General features: G+C 46.6%; 2 protein-coding genes across 4 annotated transcripts in view; both read right to left on the reverse strand.

Annotated features, from left to right (window-relative positions):
* Positions 1–1,205: 1,205 nt before the first annotated feature.
* LOC117405991 (protein BTG3) lies at positions 1,206–17,213 on the reverse strand. Of its 2 annotated transcripts, none has more exons than XM_059030608.1 (5): positions 16,937–17,213; positions 4,808–5,001; positions 3,924–4,103; positions 3,314–3,527; positions 1,206–1,888 (listed from the first exon to the last, which is right to left on the reverse strand). In XM_059030608.1, exons 1-5 carry the CDS (start codon positions 16,946–16,948, stop codon positions 1,682–1,684), a joined length of 807 nt encoding a protein of 268 aa, XP_058886591.1. In that variant the 5' UTR covers positions 16,949–17,213; the 3' UTR covers positions 1,206–1,681. The 2 variants fall into 2 exon arrangements, with proteins under 2 accessions (XP_058886591.1, XP_058886592.1); XM_059030609.1 differs by having other exon boundaries at positions 3,924–4,061; positions 16,937–17,195.
* A 2,505-nt stretch (positions 17,214–19,718) lies between these two features.
* LOC117405990 (protein EURL homolog) overlaps positions 19,719–22,676 on the reverse strand; it is an 18,935-nt gene continuing 15,977 nt past the window's right edge. For both annotated transcript variants that reach the window (XM_059030610.1, XM_059030611.1), the window contains one exon: positions 19,719–22,676. This exon is cut by the window's right edge and continues 1,019 nt beyond it. The gene's annotated coding sequence lies outside the window, so the exon portion shown is untranslated.

Below are 22,676 nucleotides of genomic sequence, written 5' to 3' on the forward strand. Positions count from 1 at the left end.
TCTCTCTCTCACTCTAGCTCTCTCTCTCTCTCTCTCTCCCTCTCTCCCATTCTTGCCCTGGTCTGTCTCCAGCAGGATGCACTCTCCCTCCCTCCCTCTCTCCTATTCTTGCCCTGGTCTGTCTCCAGCAGGATGCACTCTCCCTCCCTCTCTCCTATTCTTGCCCTGGTCTGTCTCCAGCAGGATGCACTCTCCCTCCCTCCCTCTCTCCTATTCTTGCCCTGGTCTGTCTCCAGCAGGATGCACTCTCCCTCCCTCCCTCTCTCCTATTCTTGCCCTGGTCTGTCTCCAGCAGGATGCACTCTCCCTCCCTCCCTCCCTCCCTCTCTCCTATTCTTGCCCTGGTCTGTCTCCAGCAGGATGCACTCTCCCTCCCTCCCTCTCTCCTATTCTTGCCCTGGTCTGTCTCCAGCAGGATGCACTCTCCCTCCCTCCCTCCCTCCCTCTCTCCTATTCTTGCCCTGGTCTGTCTCCAGCAGGATGCACTCTCCCTCCCTCCCTCTCTCCTATTCTTGCCCTGGTCTGTCTCCAGCAGGATGCACTCTCCCTTCCTCCCTCCCTCTCTCCCATTCTTGCCCTGGTCTGTCTCCAGCAGTCTGCACTCTCTCTTAGCGGCTCCTTTTCTTGTTGAAGATCTTTTATTTCTTTTGTATTTCATACTTCAGATACATTTTAAAATAATGGCCACTATAGAATTCCAGTGTGTTTGCTAGTATCCCTGTAGTGGTGTTCCTCCTGAATCTATTTCTTCGTCATTATGCAATGACACCAAAACTTCATAAACAATTTCATAGTCAGGTGGCACTCCTACAGTATGAAGTGTATTGCAATGCGTATGGATTTGATAATCACATGTCACTCCTATGCAGTCCTATGAAGTGTGTGTGTGTATATATATATATATATATATATATATATGTATAAAATCTATTTTTCGCTCCACTTGGAACGCACTGTTGAAATACACTGGGCTGCATTCAATATCAATGTTCTAGAACTAAGAAGAGCCGGCGAGAGCCTCTTCTCATAACCCCCCCCCCCCCCCCCCCCAAGTTATCTGGGACAAGCTTTTCAGCACCAGTGTTTTCCATTTTAGAAAAAAAAAATGGTGTTAACGTTGGTGGTGAATATTTTGCCCATCAGAATGTGTGCGGTATGGATCTGAATTCTCTGAAAAAACAAACAGCAGAAAGTGTTGAATTCACATTTGCATCTAAGCAAATTCATTTATTTTCTATACAAATATAAGCTGCCATCGTTTAAAACTGTCCACACAAGAAATAAAACATCAGAATATAGTGTAAATAATGATTCTTTCCATACTTCTCAGGGTCATGTAAACACGTGATAGACAGTTATGTCAAACTTCTGTGAGTAATACTGATTTCTACAATTATATAAATACAGTACAGAATTTCCAATATTAAAAATACTCAGGCACTTTACTAGCATCTCTTACAAAAACAAAACATGTTTCATATATATATATATATATGTGTGTGTTAATATTACTATTACAATGTATCTAAAGTGCAAGAACAGTTTTTTTTTTTTTTTTTAATTACCAAAAATCATCCTAAACAACTTACTACAAAAATAATTTCACAAGAGTTTGGTCTAAGGTCGTGGTCTTCTCCTGACTGTTCACAGAACCCTTTCTTCATTACTCTGCAGAAGCACTTCAGCTCACCACGCCCCTAGCAGTGGCCCCTCCCCCCAGGGGGCGGGGCAGAACCCAGTGTGTCTGCTGGAACGCTTTGCACAGCCTCCCCTGCTGCTGGTATCCATACTGAAAGTGAGGCAGACCCCTCCCCTTGTACAAGCTGGGCTTCTTCCTGTGGTACTGCTGCCACACTGGTGGGACTGGCTGGTAAATCAAGTCAGGCACCTGCAAGACAGAGCAGATATCATTAACAGGGCTAGTGCACCCCACAGGCAGCTACGTTGTGCACACTGAGCTGAGGGGTACCTGGCACATGGTTTATGTTGTGCACACTGAGTTGAGGGGTACCTGGCACATGGTTTATGTTGCGCACACTGAGTTGAGGGGTACCTGGCACATGGTTTATGTTGTGCACACTGAGCTGAGGGGTACCTGGCACATGGTTTATGTTGTGCACACTGAGTTGAGGGGTGCCTGGCACATGGTTTATGTTGCGCACACTGAGTTGAGGGGTACCTGGCACATGGTTTATGTTGCGCACACTGAGTTGAGGGGTACCTGGCACATGGTTTATGTTGTGCACACTGAGTTGAGGTGTACCTGGCACATGGTTTATGTTGTGCACACTGAGTTGAGGGGTACCTGGCACATGGTTTATGTTGTGCACACTGAGCTGAGGGGTACCTGGCACATGGTTTATGTTGTGCACACTGAGTTGAGGGGTGCCTGGCACATGGTTTATGTTGTGCACACTGAGTTGAGGGGTACCTGGCACATGGTTTATGTTGTGCACACTGAGTTGAGGGGTACCTGGCACATGGTTTATGTTGCGCACACTGAGTTGAGGGGTGCCTGGCACATGGTTTATGTTGCGCACACTGAGTTGAGGGGTACCTGGCACATGGTTTATGTTGCGCACACTGAGTTGAGGGGTACCTGGCACATGGTTTATGTTGTGCACACTGAGTTGAGGGGTACCTGGCACATGGTTTATGTTGTGCACACTGAGTTGAGGGGTACCTGGCACATGGTTTATGTTGTGCACACTGAGTTGAGGGGTACCTGGCACATGGTTTATGTTGTGCACACTGAGTTGAGGGGTACCTGGCACATGGTTTATGTTGTGCACACTGAGCTGAGGGGTACCTGGCACATGGTTTATGTTGTGCACACTGAGTTGAGGGGTGCCTGGCACATGGTTTATGTTGTGCACACTGAGTTGAGGGGTACCTGGCACATGGTTTATGTTGTGCACACTGAGTTGAGGGGTACCTGGCACATGGTTTATGTTGCGCACACTGAGTTGAGGGGTGCCTGGCACATGGTTTATGTTGCGCACACTGAGTTGAGGGGTACCTGGCACATGGTTTATGTTGTGCACACTGAGTTGAGGGGTACCTGGCACATGGTTTATGTTGTGCACACTGAGTTGAGGGGTACCTGGCACATGGTTTATGTTGTGCACACTGAGTTGAGGGGTACCTGGCACATGGTTTATGTTGTGCACACTGAGTTGAGGGGTACCTGGCACATGGTTTATGTTGCGCACACTGAGTTGAGGGGTACCTGGCACATAGTTTATGTTGTGCACACTGAGTTGAGGGGTACCTGGCACATGGTTTATGTTGTGCACACTGAGTTGAGGGGTACCTGGCACATGGTTTGGAGGGAGAGGTATGGTGGTGGAGCAGCAGGCTTGTGGGGTTCTTTGGGGCTGCTCTCTTCCTCCGAGGAGGATCCAGAGTGGTAATCTGAAGTGACTTTATCAACAGCACTCGTCACTCTCTTAGTGATGTCCTCTCTGTCGTCATCCTCGCCGCGGGAGAAGCTCACTATGGTGAAGGTGTGATTCTTCTCCCCATACCTGGGCAACACAGGATGCATTTATAATGAAATACTGCAGGAGTCGTTTCAGGCTGCACTGCTCAAGATAGCAATTGCACGATCATTACCGGTGCTACAAAACAAAGTTCAAAAGGATAGCGTTTTAGAAGTAACTGATTAGAATTTTGGGCAACAAAAAAAATATTGCTTGGTTTTAGTTTAAAATGTTTCTACATTAAATATAATTCATAATTAATAATAATTAATAATAATACATTTAAACCAGAGTCAAGAAATACTGTCAGCCAATGCAAACTGCAAAGCTTTTAATTCTACTTGTATTGCTTGGCTGATCGCAAGTGTCCTGCTTCTTGAAAGAAAGACAGCGGAAACAGACACGTGCCGCTGGCTCTCGGTCCGTCAGTCTGAAAGCTACCTGCAGCACACCTCTCCAGGGTCCACCCACACAGTGAGCTCCTTGGGGAGGCCCAGGTCAGGGTACTGCACCCCGCTCTCCTCACAGGCCCTCTGCAGCTCTGGGTCTCCTCTCTGGAACCTGCTCACTCGGATACACCTGCAGAGAATAACAGAGGCTTCATCCACTAATGCATCCCTGCTGATGAGAGACACGTGGGACGGATTATTCAGTTGCAGAGCTAGTTCCAGTACAGTGGGGTTCACAAACTGCTTGATCCGCTAGCATTTCCTGCTCCCACAGTGGTTATAGTAACAGCAAGGACCGCTTTTATATACAAACATAAACTCCAGCTCTGCTTTCTTCAGCACTGCCTGCCTGACACACAAATAAAACAGAAACGCTGTCCTCCTGCTGCAGAAAGGCTGTGCAATATAATAAGTGTGTCAGGGATTCTCATTTCCTTTTCATTCAAAGAGTGCAAGAGAAAGTATGCTCTCAACGTGACCAGAGGGAGCCACCAAACACATATTATAATCAGTATTTACAGTATTCAAAATGCTAACTCATTTCATTTCTAACAGCTTCTGAGGTTTGTGTAGAACAAGTCTGTGAGAGCAGTGCTGTCCCGGCACCCCTGACTGATATACCCTGTAACACTGCAGCATTGCAGCAGCAGAGCAAGCGATTCATTCCAATACATCACTGTGTGTTCTCAAGCTCCGCTACCAGCCATTCCACAGTGCAAGGTCTGTGTGTCACATTTTGGAATAAGTAGTTAGTTCAGCTTCAAGAAAGAAACATTTCCTGCCCTTATGAGATGCCTGTGCTCATGCTCAAACACCTTAAAGGACCGCTGGGTTAGAAACAGCATCAATATGTTGTTTGTTTGTTTGTTTGTTTACCTGTAGGCCTGGCCCTTGTCTGGGTTGTCAGGGTACCAGTGACCCCTGAACTTGTCGTGCAGGATGGCGGTCAGCTTCTCTGCAAGCTTCTCCACTTCCTCCTTCTTCAGCTTGTCATTCTTCCTGACGAGCCTCATGAGGAAAAACACAACCGCCGCGATTTCTTTTCTCATCTTCAATGAGGCGTCGGAACACTGCAGGAATAAAACACAGCAACGAGACCTCAGAAACACACAGCCTACACATCACGCAGCAGAGCACTGCAGGAATAAAACACAGCAACGAGACCTCAGAAACACACAGCCTACACATCACGCAGAAGAGCACTGCAGGAATAAAACACAGCAACGAGACCTCAGAAACACACAGCCTACGCATCACGCAGAAGAGCACTGCAGGAATAAAACACAGCAACGAGACCTCAGAAACACACAGCCTACACATCACGCAGCAGAGCACTGCAGGAATAAAACACAGCAACGAGACCTCAGAAACACACAGCCTACACATCACGCAGCAGAGCACTGCAGGAATAAAACACAGCAATGAGACCTCAGAAACACACAGCCTACGCATCACGCAGAAGAGCACTGCAGGAATAAAACACAGCAACGAGACCTCAGAAACACACAGCCTACGCATCACGCAGAAGAGCACTGCAGGAATATAACACAGCAACGAGACCTCAGAAACACACAGCCTACACATCACGCAGAAGAGCACTGCAGGAATAAAACACAGCAACGAGACCTCAGAAACACACAGCCTACGCATCACGCAGAAGAGCACTGCAGGAATAAAACACAGCAACGAGACCTCAGAAACACACAGCCTACGCATCACGCAGAAGAGCACTGCAGGAATATAACACAGCAACGAGACCTCAGAAACACACAGCCTACGCATCAGAGCACTGCAGGAATAAAACACAGCAACGAGACCTCAGAAACACACAGCCTACACATCACGCAGCAGAGCACTGCAGGAATAAAACACAGCAACGAGACCTCAGAAACACACAGCCTACGCATCACGCAGAAGAGCACTGCAGGAATATAACACAGCAACGAGACCTCAGAAACACACAGCCTACGCATCAGAGCACTGCAGGAATAAAACACAGCAACGAGACCTCAGAAACACACAGCCTACGCATCACGCAGCAGAGCACTGCAGGAATAAAACACAGCAACGAGACCTCAGAAACACACAGCCTACACATCACGCAGCAGAGCACTGCAGGAATAAAACACAGCAACGAGACCTCAGAAACACACAGCCTACGCATCATGCAGAAGAGCACTGCAGGAATAAAACACAGCAACGAGACCTCAGAAACACACAGCATACACATCACGCAGAAGAGCACTGCAGGAATATAACACAGCAACGAGACCTCAGAAACACACAGCCTACACATCACGCATCAGAGCACTGCAGGAATAAAACACAGCAACGAGACCTCAGAAACACACAGCCTACGCATCACGCAGCAGAGCACTGCAGGAATAAAACACAGCAACGAGACCTCAGAAACACACAGCCTACGCATCACACAGCACAGCACTGCAGGAATAAAACACAGCAACGAGACCTCAGAAACACACAGCCTACACATCACGCAGAAGAGCACTGCAGGAATATAACACAGCAACGAGACCTCAGAAACACACAGCCTACACATCAGAGCACTGCAGGAATAAAACACAGCAACGAGACCTCAGAAACACACAGCCTACGCATCAGAGCACTGCAGGAATAAAACACAGTAACGAGACCTCAGAAACACACAACCTACGCATCACGCAGAAGAGCACTGCAGGAATAAAACACAGCAACGAGACCTCAGAAACACACAGCCTACACATCACACAGCAGAGCACTGCAGGAATAAAACACAGCAACGAGACCTCAGAAACACACAGCTTACGCATCACGCAGAAGAGCACTGCAGGAATATAACACAGCAACGAGACCTCAGAAACACACAGCCTACGCATCAGAGCACTGCAGGAATAAAACACAGCAACGAGACCTCAGAAACACACAGCCTACGCATCACGCAGCAGAGCACTGCAGGAATAAAACACAGCAACGAGACCTCAGAAACACACAGCCTACGCATCACGCAGAAGAGCACTGCAGGAATAAAACACAGCAACGAGACCTCAGAAACACACAGCCTACACATCACGCAGAAGAGCACTGCAGGAATATAACACAGCAACGAGACCTCAGAAACACACAGCCTACACATCACGCATCAGAGCACTGCAGGAATAAAACACAGCAACGAGACCTCAGAAACACACAGCCTACGCATCACGCAGCAGAGCACTGCAGGAATAAAACACAGCAACGAGACCTCGGAAACACACAGCCTACACATCACGCAGCAGAGCACTGCAGGAATAAAACACAGCAACGAGACCTCAGAAACACACAGCCTACGCATCACGCAGAAGAGCACTGCAGGAATATAACACAGCAACGAGACCTCAGAAACACACAGCCTACGCATCAGAGCACTGCAGGAATAAAACACAGCAACGAGACCTCAGAAACACACAGCCTACGCATCACGCAGCAGAGCACTGCAGGAATAAAACACAGCAACGAGACCTCAGAAACACACAGCCTACACATCACGCAGCAGAGCACTGCAGGAATAAAACACAGCAACGAGACCTCAGAAACACACAGCCTACACATCACGCAGAAGAGCACTGCAGGAATATAACACAGCAACGAGACCTCAGAAACACACAGCCTACACATCACGCAGCAGAGCACTGCAGGAATATAACACAGCAACGAGACCTCAGAAACACACAGCCTACACATCACGCAGAAGAGCACTGCAGGAATAAAACACAGCAACGAGACCTCAGAAACACACAGCCTACACATCACGCAGCAGAGCACTGCAGGAATATAACACAGCAACGAGACCTCAGAAACACACAGCCTACACATCAGAGCACTGCAGGAATAAAACACAGCAACGAGACCTCAGAAACACACAGCCTACGCATCAGAGCACTGCAGGAATAAAACACAGCAACGAGACCTCAGAAACACACAGCCTACGCATCAGAGCACTGCAGGAATAAAACACAGCAACGAGACCTCAGAAACACACAACCTACGCATCACGCAGAAGAGCACTGCAGGAATATAACACAGCAACGAGACCTCAGAAACACACAGCCTACGCATCACGCAGAAGAGCACTGCAGGAATAAAACACAGCAACGAGACCTCAGAAACACACAGCCTACGCATCAGAGCACTGCAGGAATAAAACACAGCAACGAGACCTCAGAAACACACAACCTACGCATCACGCAGAAGAGCACTGCAGGAATAAAACACAGCAACGAGACCTCAGAAACACACAGCCTACACATCACGCAGCAGAGCACTGCAGGAATAAAACACAGCAACGAGACCTCAGAAACACACAGCCTACGCATCACGCAGAAGAGCACTGCAGGAATAAAACACAGCAACGAGACCTCAGAAACACACAGCCTACACATCAGAGCACTGCAGGAATAAAACACAGCAACGAGACCTCAGAAACACACAGCCTACGCATCACGCAGAAGAGCACTGCAGGAATAAAACACAGCAACGAGACCTCAGAAACACACAGCCTACACATCAGAGCACTGCAGGAATAAAACACAGCAACGAGACCTCAGAAACACACAACCTACGCATCACGCAGAAGAGCACTGCAGGAATAAAACACAGCAACGAGACCTCAGAAACACACAGCCTACGCATCACGCAGAAGAGCACTGCAGGAATATAACACAGCAACGAGACCTCAGAAACACACAGCCTACGCATCAGAGCACTGCAGGAATAAAACACAGCAACGAGACCTCAGAAACACACAGCCTACGCATCAGAGCACTGCAGGAATAAAACACAGCAACGAGACCTCAGAAACACACAACCTACGCATCACGCAGAAGAGCACTGCAGGAATAAAACACAGCAACGAGACCTCAGAAACACACAGCCTACACATCACGCAGCAGAGCACTGCAGGAATAAAACACAGCAACGAGACCTCAGAAACACACAGCCTACGCATCAGAGCACTGCAGGAATAAAACACAGCAACGAGACCTCAGAAACACACAGCCTACGCATCACGCAGCAGAGCACTGCAGGAATAAAACACAGCAACGAGACCTCAGAAACACACAGCCTACACATCACGCAGCAGAGCACTGCAGGAATAAAACACAGCAACGAGACCTCAGAAACACACAGCCTACACATCACGCAGAAGAGCACTGCAGGAATATAACACAGCAACGAGACCTCAGAAACACACAGCCTACACATCACGCAGAAGAGCACTGCAGGAATAAAACACAGCAACGAGACCTCAGAAACACACAGCCTACGCATCACGCAGAAGAGCACTGCAGGAATATAACACAGCAACGAGACCTCAGAAACACACAGCCTACGCATCAGAGCACTGCAGGAATAAAACACAGCAACGAGACCTCAGAAACACACAGCCTACGCATCAGAGCACTGCAGGAATAAAACACAGCAACGAGACCTCAGAAACACACAACCTACGCATCACGCAGAAGAGCACTGCAGGAATAAAACACAGCAACGAGACCTCAGAAACACACAGCCTACACATCACGCAGCAGAGCACTGCAGGAATAAAACACAGCAACGAGACCTCAGAAACACACAGCCTACGCATCACGCAGAAGAGCACTGCAGGAATAAAACACAGCAACGAGACCTCAGAAACACACAGCCTACACATCAGAGCACTGCAGGAATAAAACACAGCAACGAGACCTCAGAAACACACAGCCTACGCATCACGCAGAAGAGCACTGCAGGAATAAAACACAGCAACGAGACCTCAGAAACACACAGCCTACGCATCAGAGCACTGCAGGAATAAAACACAGCAACGAGACCTCAGAAACACACAACCTACGCATCACGCAGAAGAGCACTGCAGGAATAAAACACAGCAACGAGACCTCAGAAACACACAGCCTACGCATCACGCAGAAGAGCACTGCAGGAATATAACACAGCAACGAGACCTCAGAAACACACAGCCTACGCATCAGAGCACTGCAGGAATAAAACACAGCAACGAGACCTCAGAAACACACAGCCTACGCATCAGAGCACTGCAGGAATAAAACACAGCAACGAGACCTCAGAAACACACAACCTACGCATCACGCAGAAGAGCACTGCAGGAATAAAACACAGCAACGAGACCTCAGAAACACACAGCCTACACATCACGCAGCAGAGCACTGCAGGAATAAAACACAGCAACGAGACCTCAGAAACACACAACCTATGCATCACGCAGAAGAGCACTGCAGGAATAAAACACAGCAACGAGACCTCAGAAACACACAGCCTACACATCACGCAGCAGAGCACTGCAGGAATAAAACACAGCAACGAGACCTCAGAAACACACAGCCTACGCATCAGAGCACTGCAGGAATAAAACACAGCAACGAGACCTCAGAAACACACAACCTACGCATCACGCAGAAGAGCACTGCAGGAATAAAACACAGCAACGAGACCTCAGAAACACACAGCCTACACATCACGCAGCAGAGCACTGCAGGAATAAAACACAGCAACGAGACCTCAGAAACACACAGCCTACGCATCAGAGCACTGCAGGAATAAAACACAGCAACGAGACCTCAGAAACACACAGCCTACGCATCACGCAGCAGAGCACTGCAGGAATAAAACACAGCAACGAGACCTCAGAAACACACAACCTACGCATCACGCAGAAGAGCACTGCAGGAATAAAACACAGCAACGAGACCTCAGAAACACACAGCCTACGCATCACGCAGAAGAGCACTGCAGGAATATAACACAGCAACGAGACCTCAGAAACACACAGCCTACGCATCAGAGCACTGCAGGAATAAAACACAGCAACGAGACCTCAGAAACACACAGCCTACGCATCAGAGCACTGCAGGAATAAAACACAGCAACGAGACCTCAGAAACACACAACCTACGCATCACGCAGAAGAGCACTGCAGGAATAAAACACAGCAACGAGACCTCAGAAACACACAGCCTACACATCACGCAGCAGAGCACTGCAGGAATAAAACACAGCAACGAGACCTCAGAAACACACAGCCTACACATCACGCAGCAGAGCACTGCAGGAATAAAACACAGCAACGAGACCTCAGAAACACACAGCCTACGCATCACGCAGAAGAGCACTGCAGGAATATAACACAGCAACGAGACCTCAGAAACACACAGCCTACACATCAGAGCACTGCAGGAATAAAACACAGCAACGAGACCTCAGAAACACACAGCCTACGCATCAGAGCACTGCAGGAATAAAACACAGCAACGAGACCTCAGAAACACACAGCCTACGCATCACGCAGCAGAGCACTGCAGGAATAAAACACAGCAACGAGACCTCAGAAACACACAACCTACGCATCACGCAGAAGAGCACTGCAGGAATAAAACACAGCAACGAGACCTCAGAAACACACAGCCTACGCATCACGCAGAAGAGCACTGCAGGAATATAACACAGCAACGAGACCTCAGAAACACACAGCCTACGCATCAGAGCACTGCAGGAATAAAACACAGCAACGAGACCTCAGAAACACACAGCCTACGCATCAGAGCACTGCAGGAATAAAACACAGCAACGAGACCTCAGAAACACACAACCTACGCATCACGCAGAAGAGCACTGCAGGAATAAAACACAGCAACGAGACCTCAGAAACACACAGCCTACACATCACGCAGCAGAGCACTGCAGGAATAAAACACAGCAACGAGACCTCAGAAACACACAGCCTACGCATCACGCAGAAGAGCACTGCAGGAATATAACACAGCAACGAGACCTCAGAAACACACAGCCTACGCATCAGAGCACTGCAGGAATAAAACACAGCAACGAGACCTCAGAAACACACAGCCTACGCATCACGCAGCAGAGCACTGCAGGAATAAAACACAGCAACGAGACCTCAGAAACACACAGCATACACATCACGCAGCAGAGCACTGCAGGAATAAAACACAGCAACGAGACCTCAGAAACACACAGCCTACACATCACGCAGAAGAGCACTGCAGGAATATAACACAGCAACGAGACCTCAGAAACACACAGCCTACACATCACGCAGAAGAGCACTGCAGGAATAAAACACAGCAACGAGACCTCAGAAACACACAGCCTACACATCAGAGCACTGCAGGAATATAACACAGCAACGAGACCTCAGAAACACACAACCTACGCATCACGCAGAAGAGCACTGCAGGAATAAAACACAGCAACGAGACCTCAGAAACACACAGCCTACACATCAGAGCACTGCAGGAATAAAACACAGCAACGAGACCTCAGAAACACACAACCTACGCATCACGCAGAAGAGCACTGCAGGAATAAAACACAGCAACGAGACCTCAGAAACACACAGCCTACACATCAGAGCACTGCAGGAATAAAACACAGCAACGAGACCTCAGAAACACACAGCCTACGCATCACGCAGCAGAGCACTGCAGGAATAAAACACAGCAACGAGACCTCAGAAACACACAGCCTACGCATCACGCAGCAGAGCACTGCAGGAATATAACACAGCAACAAGACCTCAGAAACACACAGCCTACACATCACGCAGCAGAGCACTGCAGGAATAAAACACAGCAACGAGACCTCAGAAACACACAGCCTACGCATCACGCAGAAGAGCACTGCAGGAATAAAACACAGCAACGAGACCTCAGAAACACACAGCCTACACATCACGCAGCAGAGCACTGCAGGAATAAAACACAGCAACGAGACCTCAGAAACACACAGCCTACGCATCACACAGCACAGCACTGCAGGAATAAAACACAGCAACGAGACCTCAGAAACACACAGCCTACACATCACGCAGAAGAGCACTGCAGGAATAAAACACAGCAACGAGACCTCAGAAACACACAGCCTACGCATCAGAGCACTGCAGGAATAAAACACAGCAACGAGACCTCAGAAACACACAACCTACGCATCACGCAGAAGAGCACTGCAGGAATAAAACACAGCAACGAGACCTCAGAAACACACAGCCTACACATCACACAGCAGAGCACTGCAGGAATAAAACACAGCAACGAGACCTCAGAAACACACAGCCTACACATCACACAGCACAGCACTGCAGGAATAAAACACAGCAACGACACCTCAGAAACACACAGCCTACACATCACACAGCACAGCACTGCAGGAATAAAACACAGCAACGAGACCTCAGAAACACACAGCCTACGCATCACGCAGCAGAGCACTGCAGGAATAAAACACAGCAACGAGACCTCAGAAACACACAGCCTACACATCACGCAGCAGAGCACTGCAGGAATAAAACACAGCAACGAGACCTCAGAAACACACAGCCTACACATCACGCAGAAGAGCACTGCAGGAATATAACACAGCAACGAGACCTCAGAAACACACAGCCTACGCATCACGCAGAAGAGCACTGTCTAACACTCTGCTAGTCTGTCTCCAGTATACAGAACGTGTTCACAGTCTAACACTCTGCTAGTCTGTCTCCAGTATATCTCGTGTTCACAGTCTAACACTCTGCTAGTCTGTCTCCAGTATATCTCGTGTTCACAGTCTAACACTCTGCTAGTCTGTCTCCAGTATACAGAACGTGTTCACAGTCTAACACTCTGCTAGTCTGTCTCCAGTATATCTCGTGTTCACAGTCTAACACTCTGCTAGTCTGTCTCCAGTCTACGTGTTCACAGTCTAACACTCTGCTAGTCTGTCTCCAGTATATCTCGTGTTCACAGTCTAACACTCTGCTAGTCTGTCTCCAGTATATCTCGTGTTCACAGTCTAACACTCTGCTAGTCTGTCTCCAGTATACAGAACGTGTTCACAGTCTAACACTCTGCTAGTCTGTCTCCAGTATATCTCGTGTTCACAGTCTAACACTCTGCTAGTCTCTCTCCAGTATATCTCGTGTTCATAGTCTAACACTCTGCTAGTCTGTCTCCAGTATATCTCGTGTTCACAGTCTAACACTCTGCTAGTCTGTCTCCAGTATATCTCGTGTTCACAGTCTAACACTCTGCTAGTCTGTCTCCAGTATACAGAACGTGTTCACAGTCTAACACTCTGCTAGTCTGTCTCCAGTATATCTCGTGTTCACAGTCTAACACTCTGCTAGTCTCTCTCCAGTATATCTCGTGTTCATAGTCTAACACTCTGCTAGTCTGTCTCCAGTCTACGTGTTCACAGTGCATTCCTGTTCTTCAATTCCAATTCCCTTTAAATCAATTCCAGCACATCACTGATCAGAATTGCCATCAGCAGCACTCTGTTAAAACGAGCTTCTCACAGGGCAGCAGACTACTTCAACTGAAGCCACTGCGAGTCAGTTGAACTGGCTTCAAATGAAAGCAGCTGAGCAAGCACAGCCATTGCTAATGTCTCTAAAATACCAATTCCAATTCCAGGTACTTGGAAGGAATTGGATTTGATGTTAAACAGGACTTGGTCACGCCCCCCTTTCCCTCCCTATGGCACAGATGATGCCTTTAATTAAATGTCACTGCTACTACAGCCATATGAAATATTAACACACACACAGCTTCAAATATTCATGTGTCATAGCAGGCTGTCCTGTGCACACAAGTGACGCTTTCCAAGGCAGGGAATGAGGAGCAGACTGGGGGAGGGAGGGACCGCTTGTTAAGAAGATCATTGTATTGTAAAAAGTACACAGCATCCGAGCAGAGCAGGTGAAAAAGGAAAGTGAGCCTTCCCAGACTATCCCTGGTGTGCTTCTGCAGGGAAAGTTAACAAGAGGAAACACTACTGTGAATATTCAACGCTGCTTAGTGTTACAGTACAATGATCTACTTCATGATCTGTATATCACACCTAGTCAGTGTGATCCAGTGCATGATCTCTCTGTATGTAACACCTAGACTGTGTGCTCCAGTGTATGATCTCTGTATGTAACACCTAGACTGTGTGCTCCAGTGTATGATCTCTGTATGTAACACCGAGACTGTGTGATCCAGTGCATGATCTATGTACTGTATGTAACACCTAGACTGTGTGATCCAGTGTATGATCTCTGTATATCACACCTAGACTGTGTGATCCAGTGTATGATCTCTGTATATCACACGTAGACTGTGTGCTCCAGTGCATGATCTCTGTATGCAACACCTAGACTGTGTGATCCAGTGCATGATCTATGTACTGTATGTAACACCTAGACTGTGTGATCCAGTGTATGCTCTCTGTATGTAACACCTAGACTGTATGATCCAGTGTAAGATCTCTGTATGCAACACCTAGACTGTGTGATCCTGTGCATGATCTCTGTAACACCTAGACTGTGTGATCCAGTGCATGATCTCTGTATGTAACACCTAGACTGTGTGATCCAGTGTATGATCTCTGTAACACCTAGACTGTGTGATCCAGTGCATGATCTATGTAATGTATGTAACACCTAGACTGTGTGATCCAGTGTATGATCTCTGTAACACCTAGACTGTGTGATCCAGTGTATGATCTCTGTAACACCTAGACTGTGTGATCCAGTGTATGATCTCTGTATATCACACGTAGACTGTGTGATCCTGTGCATGATCTCTGTATGTAACACCTAGACTGTGTGATCCAGTGTATTCTCATCTAACTGTAAAGAGCAGGGTTGGGTTAATTCCTGTTTTTCAATTCCAGTTCCTTTTTAAAATCCATTCCCAATTCCAATTCCTTCGAAGCAGCTGGAATTAATATTTTAGAGGCGTCAAGATGCCCTTATCCAGGGCGACTTACAAAGCATCACACTGCAAAATGTCACATTACACAATATCACATTACACAATATCACACAGACAATGGGTTTTCTGAGACAGTAGCCCATTCTCCTCATCCTGCAGCCAGGCACAGCAGTGTGACTCACCAGGTAAAGCAGCTGGATTGGGAGGCAGGGGGAGAGGAAGAGGGGAGAGGAAGAGGGGTGAGTCAGCTATGACGTCTGTAATGAACGTCAAAAAAATATACCAGACAGTTTCAAAGTGCTTTGAAAGTTCAAGTAGCCAATTTTCAAACAGAAGTCTTATTTAAAAAAAAAAAAAAAAAAAAAAAGTCCTCTGAAAGGCAGAACTCTGTAGCACAGCAACAAAATACGAACACTGTAAGGAAACCATCTCCGATCTCGCCATCCTCACATCATACTTGGCAGAGATCAGTGAACTGCGACCGGTAGAAACGATCCCTCACGATGGAACTCTACGTTACAGCGGCCAGAGCATTTTTGGGCATAACTGCATTTTTAACAACTCAAAAGTCAGCGTGAAATTGTATGAATCTGATGTTAGCCAAAAGAAAAATGCCAAACGTAGTTTGTGATTGTTAGTAAAGAAAAGATTTGTTTCTTTTTGTGCTGGTATTATACAAAATCAAACAGAAGCTAGTGCACATAAATCCGACAGTAAGCCACCTGGGAGCTGCGTGCATCTCAAGAGGACGAGGCTGCAGTCCTTGGACACGGCTGTTTGCTCTCTGATGATGTACAGGAGTTTGTACTGTATTCTCTGTTATTGCACAGCCGGGTCAGCTGTAGAATCGGAACAGCGTTGCCAGAGTGTACCAGACTACACACGGCTTTACAACCGAGCACAGTCCAGTTGATTTATCATTATGACTTTACTGCGGGTACTGACGTCAAAGCGCTAAAGCATCATAAATTATAAACTATAATAACATCGTACCTTATTTCGTACGTTATTTGAACATATTATCCTACTGCTACACTAACAGGGCGGCATTAGTATAGCATCTCCGATGCGCTCCTTGTTCAAAAGGAAATCACTTTTGTACCAAAACAAAACAAAAAAAATAAATAAATAACATTCCCCCCCCCCCCCCCCCCAAAAAAAAAATCCCCACGGCTTCATTTTTTAAAAATCAGTCGATTTTAAAACACCTAGAAATACGCCTATGAATTTCTGTTTTGCCAGGTGTTTTACTCACTGTGTGGACCATGTGAACGCTCCGCTCTCCGGACCCAATACATTACGCTGTTTGTATCCAGCGCGTCAGCGAGCGCGGGGCGGGGTTCTGGGATGACGTCACTGTCAGGTGGGGCTCGACGCGCTTGATTGAGGGAAACCCCGACAGGTGTTCTGAAAAACGTGTTTCCGCGGCGCGGTAATGAACTGAGGGTGCAGGTACTGCTTTAACTATTGAGACACCTGCGAGGAATGCTGTGTGGACAGCAGCAGCAGCAGCAGCAGCCCACACTCACATCTCCCATTCCCTATTGGGTCAGCCGTTTAACATTGAGATTTAAAATGTAATAATGTGCGGGCTACAAACAGCTGACATTACAGCGCGACTGTACTGCATTAGTACTTTAGATTTCCCAGTACTGGTATACACTATTATTAGGATGTCATCTGCTAATAATAACAATGAAATAAATAAATAAATAAATAAATAAATAAATACTACTACTACTACTACTAATAATAATAATAATAATAATAATAATAATAATATTCTTCTTCTTCTTCATTCCCCTAAATGGTCTCGTTTATCTTCAGTAGATTCATCAGTTGAGCGGTTCATCTGCACTGGTTTGCTTTACTGGTAGACAGATCTATAAATGAAGCGCACAGTATAACTGGAACGGCCTCAATGCAACGGCAGCCTTATTCCAGTCCTGGACCGTTTACACTACAGCACAATTCTGCGTGGTTCTGTTGGATAGATTGGACTTGCGCAGTGCGCAGCTCAATTATTTTGGATTTGCAATCAATAACCACAAGAGGGCGCACCAGTAAGCTTTACAACTTCAAAGTGGAAAAATCTTCAACACAAATGCCTTTAGGAAGTCGTAAGGGAGTGAGCCAAAGGGAAGCACAGAGATGAGCACCGCGGCCAGCGCCTCACAGCGAGGAAAAGGGGCATTGCTGTCCAAATCCACACATGGAGGCTTCCATGCCAGGGAATATTTCTGTGAAAAGGCTTGAATATTATATATATATATATATATATATATATATATATATATATATATATATATATATACACACACACACACACACACACACGTGTGCATTCAGAATTACTGGTCAGAATTATTTGAACATTTTCCTTCTGAATACAGGGTGTCTCGCCAAGCATGGAAGATGCTTTACCATTTTCAACCAGCAGAGGGCTCTTAATCTTTAACATTCAAAATACCAACCTAAAAACCTTAAATGGCACACTTAGCTTGACATCATTGTTACAGTACATTTCGAAGTGGCCGAAAGAGTTACAGCTGGGTTGCTATGCTCACAGAACGAGAGCGGCGGCTGTCTTGAGTGTATGTGTCACGTCGCCGGCACTCGTGTTTAATCCCACGACTGATCTGGTTTTGCGAGCGTACGATTGTAAACCTGCCTTTGTGAGATCTACGAGTAGCGGGCAAAGTATTCTCGGAATTGTGAGAGGGCGTGAGTAAACCAATTTGGATATAGCTTTAGGATTTGGTTATTTAGTTACAGACTTAGCTGGCTGTTGGCAGTAAATCTCTAAAGGAAGCAGTGAAATGTACTGTTCAAAACTAAGCAAGCTAACATTTACTGTGTAAAGGTTTGTTTGTTTGTTTCCATTCCTCATTGTAGAGAAACAGTTTTGATTTGCTATTGGTATGCGTTTTGTTCTTTCTTTTATATTTATTAAGTTATATTTGCACATGTTTCTGTATTAGCACTGTCCAGTACAGCACAAAACTGCGTGCCTTTTCTCTTGTCTGCATCCCTGTCTCTGCGTGCCTTTTCTCTTGTCTGCATCCCTGTCTCTGCGTGCCTTTTCTCTTCTGTCTGCATCCCTGTCTCTGTGTGCCTTTTCTCTTGTCTGCATCCCTGTCTCTGCGTGCCTTTTCTCTTCTGTCTGCATCCCTGTCTCTGTGTGCCTTTTCTCTTGTCTGCATCCCTGTCTCTGCGTGCCTTTTCTCTTCTGTCTGCATCCCTGTCTCTGCGTGCCTTTTCTCTTGTCTGCATCCCTGTCTGCGTGCCTTTTCTCTTGTCTGCATCCCTGTCTCTGCGTGCCTTTTCTCTTGTCTGCATCCCTGTCTCTGCGTGCCTTTTCTCTTGTCTGCATCCCTGTCTGCGTGCCTTTTCTCTTGTCTGCATCCCTGTCTCTGCGTGCCTTTTCTCTTGTCTGCATCCCTGTCTCTGTGTGCCTTTTCTCTTGTCTGCATCCCTGTCTCTGCGTGCCTTTTCTCTTGTCTGCATCCCTGTCTCTGCGTGCCTTTTCTCTTCTGTCTGCATCCCTGTCTCTGTGTGCCTTTTCTCTTGTCTGCATCCCTGTCTCTGCGTGCCTTTTCTCTTCTGTCTGCATCCCTGTCTCTGTGTGCCTTTTCTCTTGTCTGCATCCCTGTCTCTGCGTGCCTTTTCTCTTCTGTCTGCATCCCTGTCTCTGCGTGCCTTTTCTCTTGTCTGCATCCCTGTCTGCGTGCCTTTTCTCTTGTCTGCATCCCTGTCTCTGCGTGCCTTTTCTCTTGTCTGCATCCCTGTCTCTGCGTGCCTTTTCTCTTGTCTGCATCCCTGTCTGCGTGCCTTTTCTCTTGTCTGCATCCCTGTCTCTGCGTGCCTTTTCTCTTGTCTGCATCCCTGTCTCTGCGTGCCTTTTCTCGTCTTTACTCGTTTCATTGCTTCCCCAATGACACTAGAAGTCCTTCCACCCGCCTCCTGAAATTACATTCACTTTCTTTACTGTTGCAAAAAGGACACACGGTATATAATATAATCTAAAAAAGAGACGATTGAGTAAAAATATTTATTTTTATTTGTCATTGGTTGTCGCACAACGATTATTATTGCAGGTTTCATTTCAAAAACTGTAGCAAGGCAAAGCTCAACCAGCTTAATGAAGTACAGAATACAATAAAAAATACAAATCAGAACACACACACACACACACACACACGCACACGCACACACACACACACACACGCACGCACACGCACACGCACACGCACACGCACACACGCCGAGGCTAACTTTCCCTGTCCAATCATAGCGAGGTTGGACAGTCGTTGTAAATCTTAACCACGTTGCCCTGGACTGAAGGATGTTTTAAAATCACTTTTTTTCTCTCACACAAAACATCATTTCTGTACCGATACTTACAGTGAGCTGATATACTGTATCACCATACACCAAGGAGAGGGAGCGCACACACTCCCAATGCAGGACAGTGCAGGTTTTACTGTGAGCTGATATACTGTATCACCATACACCAAGGAGAGGGAGCACACACACACACTCCCAATGCAGGACAGTGCAGGTTTTACTGTGAGCTGATATACTGTCGGTAACAAGCTGAATAGAGCTGAATTAAGTTCATAGAAAAACCTGAAATGGTTCAAACTGCTGTGCAACAAGAGTCCTGCTTCTCTCTCTCGCGCTGGAATGAATCAAGCATTTCATCACCACACCCTAAAAGGGTTACATACCTATCTCTTATAAAGAGAGGAATAGTGAACAGGGCCTGTGGTCACATAGCAGTGAACTCACACAGGTAGCAAATTCACACTGTGTGGCAGCGAAGGGTTTTTAAACAGCAACGCTGAATCAACAAGCCTGTCAAAGTAACAAAGAGAAACAGCTGAACAGAGTTAACAACAAAGCACAGTGAGAAACAACGCTCCAATCCCACACACAACCAGTCACAGCACAGTGAGAAACAACGCTCCAATCCCACACACACACAACCAGTCACAGCACAGTGAGAAACAACGCTCCAATCCCACACACACACCCAGTCAAAGCACAGTGAGAAACAACGCTCCAATCCCACACACACAACCAGTCACAGCACAGTGAGAAACAACGCTCCAATCCCACACACACACAACCAGTCACAGCACAGTGAGAAACAACGCTCCAATCCCACACACACAACCAGTCACAGCACAGTGAGAAACAACGCTCCAATCCCACACACACAACCAGTCACAGCACAGTGAGAAACAACGCTCCAATCCCCCACACACACAACCAGTCACAGCACAGTGAGAAACAACGCTCCAATCCCACACACACAACCAGTCACAGCACAGTGAGAAACAACGCTCCAATCCCACACACACAACCAGTCACAGCACAGTGAGAAACAACGCTCCAATCCCCCACACACAACCAGTCACAGCACAGTGAGAAACAACGCTCCAATCCCCCACACACAACCAGTCACAGCACAGTGAGAAACAACGCTCCAATCCCACACACACAACCAGTCACAGCACAGTGAGAAACAACGCTCCAATCCCACACACACACAACCAGTCACAGTACAGCGAGAAACAACGCTCCAATCCCACACACACAACCAGTCACAGCACAGTGAGAAACAACGCTCCAATCCCACACACACAACCAGTCACAGTACAGTGAGAAACAACGCTCCAATCCCACACACACACAACCAGTCACAGCACAGTGAGAAACAACGCTCCAATCCCCCACACACAACCAGTCACAGCACAGTGAGAAACAACGCTCCAATCCCCCACACACAACCAGTCACAGCACAGTGAGAAACAACGCTCCAATCCCACACACACAACCAGTCACAGCACAAATACAAATAGGACAGCTGAAATCCAGCATTCAAAGTATATTAATAATAATAATTTAAAAAAAGTACATATATAATTTAATACAAATAAAACCCTTTTTGGTGGCTGTACCTTATTTTGGTTAAATTGAAGCTGTACAGAAACATTTCTATACTAGATTGGGATATTCTCTAGAACATGTCCTAATGGACACCCGTACAAAGTTTGAGCACTAATGAATGACCAGTCCTCCAGATACATTAACGGGTGTGTACAGCAGCAATGCTGTATCAATCCCCACAGAGGAGGAGGAGGAGGAGGAGGAGAAACATTGAAGACATGCAAGTGTGACGGGTGTGTACAGCAGCAGCGCTGGATCAATCCCCATGGGATTGTCCATATTAAAAGGAATGCTTCAGACCCTGGGAATTAGCAGAATCTATTTCAGTTTATCATCATCATATAATGATACGTGTTCTTAAACATTATACATTACTGTTTCCAATACAGTAATACAACACAAACACAAACACAGACACTCAGCATGGCCCCAAAGCAGATCCAGCAGTAACTATCATTGCGCAGGTTCAGAGGGGATATGAAGTACTATTTGAACAGAACACGGTCCAGGCATCAGGGTTCCAGAGACAGAGGTCTCCGTGGTTACGATCCACAGCAGCCAGCAGGCATGAGCACGTGCTTGTTTATCTAGTGCATCTTGTACTCTGTGGTATAAGAAGCTCAATGTAAACTGGGAGTGGGTTAGATCTTCCGGAAGCTCATTCTGCCACCAAAAAAAAAAAAAGAATCAGAATTCCGGGTAGATTCTCAGAACTCGGATTGGCTCAGGTCGGAATTCTGACTTGGAGGTTTTTTTCTTTCGGGTGGTGGAATGGGCTTCCATAAGACCGAGACCAATTTGGAGTATGAAAAAAAAAAAAAAAAAAGAGTAAAAAATACAATTATTGAAAATATTTTAGATCTAACTAGCTTGACAAATGGAGTTTGCAGCGCTTAGATACAACAGCACAAAAAACAACGATAATAATAAAAACTAAAGAAATAACTTTTGCAGATACCGATACAACTTAAAATACGAATCCTGGCTGTGTTTAAAGTTGAAAGTTGTAATACTGTTTCTGGCAACTACAAGACCAAACA

The sequence above is a fragment of the Acipenser ruthenus genome, chromosome 9 (assembly GCF_902713425.1).
Source record: "Acipenser ruthenus chromosome 9, fAciRut3.2 maternal haplotype, whole genome shotgun sequence".
In the NCBI taxonomy this organism is placed as follows: Eukaryota; Metazoa; Chordata; class Actinopteri; order Acipenseriformes; family Acipenseridae; genus Acipenser; species Acipenser ruthenus.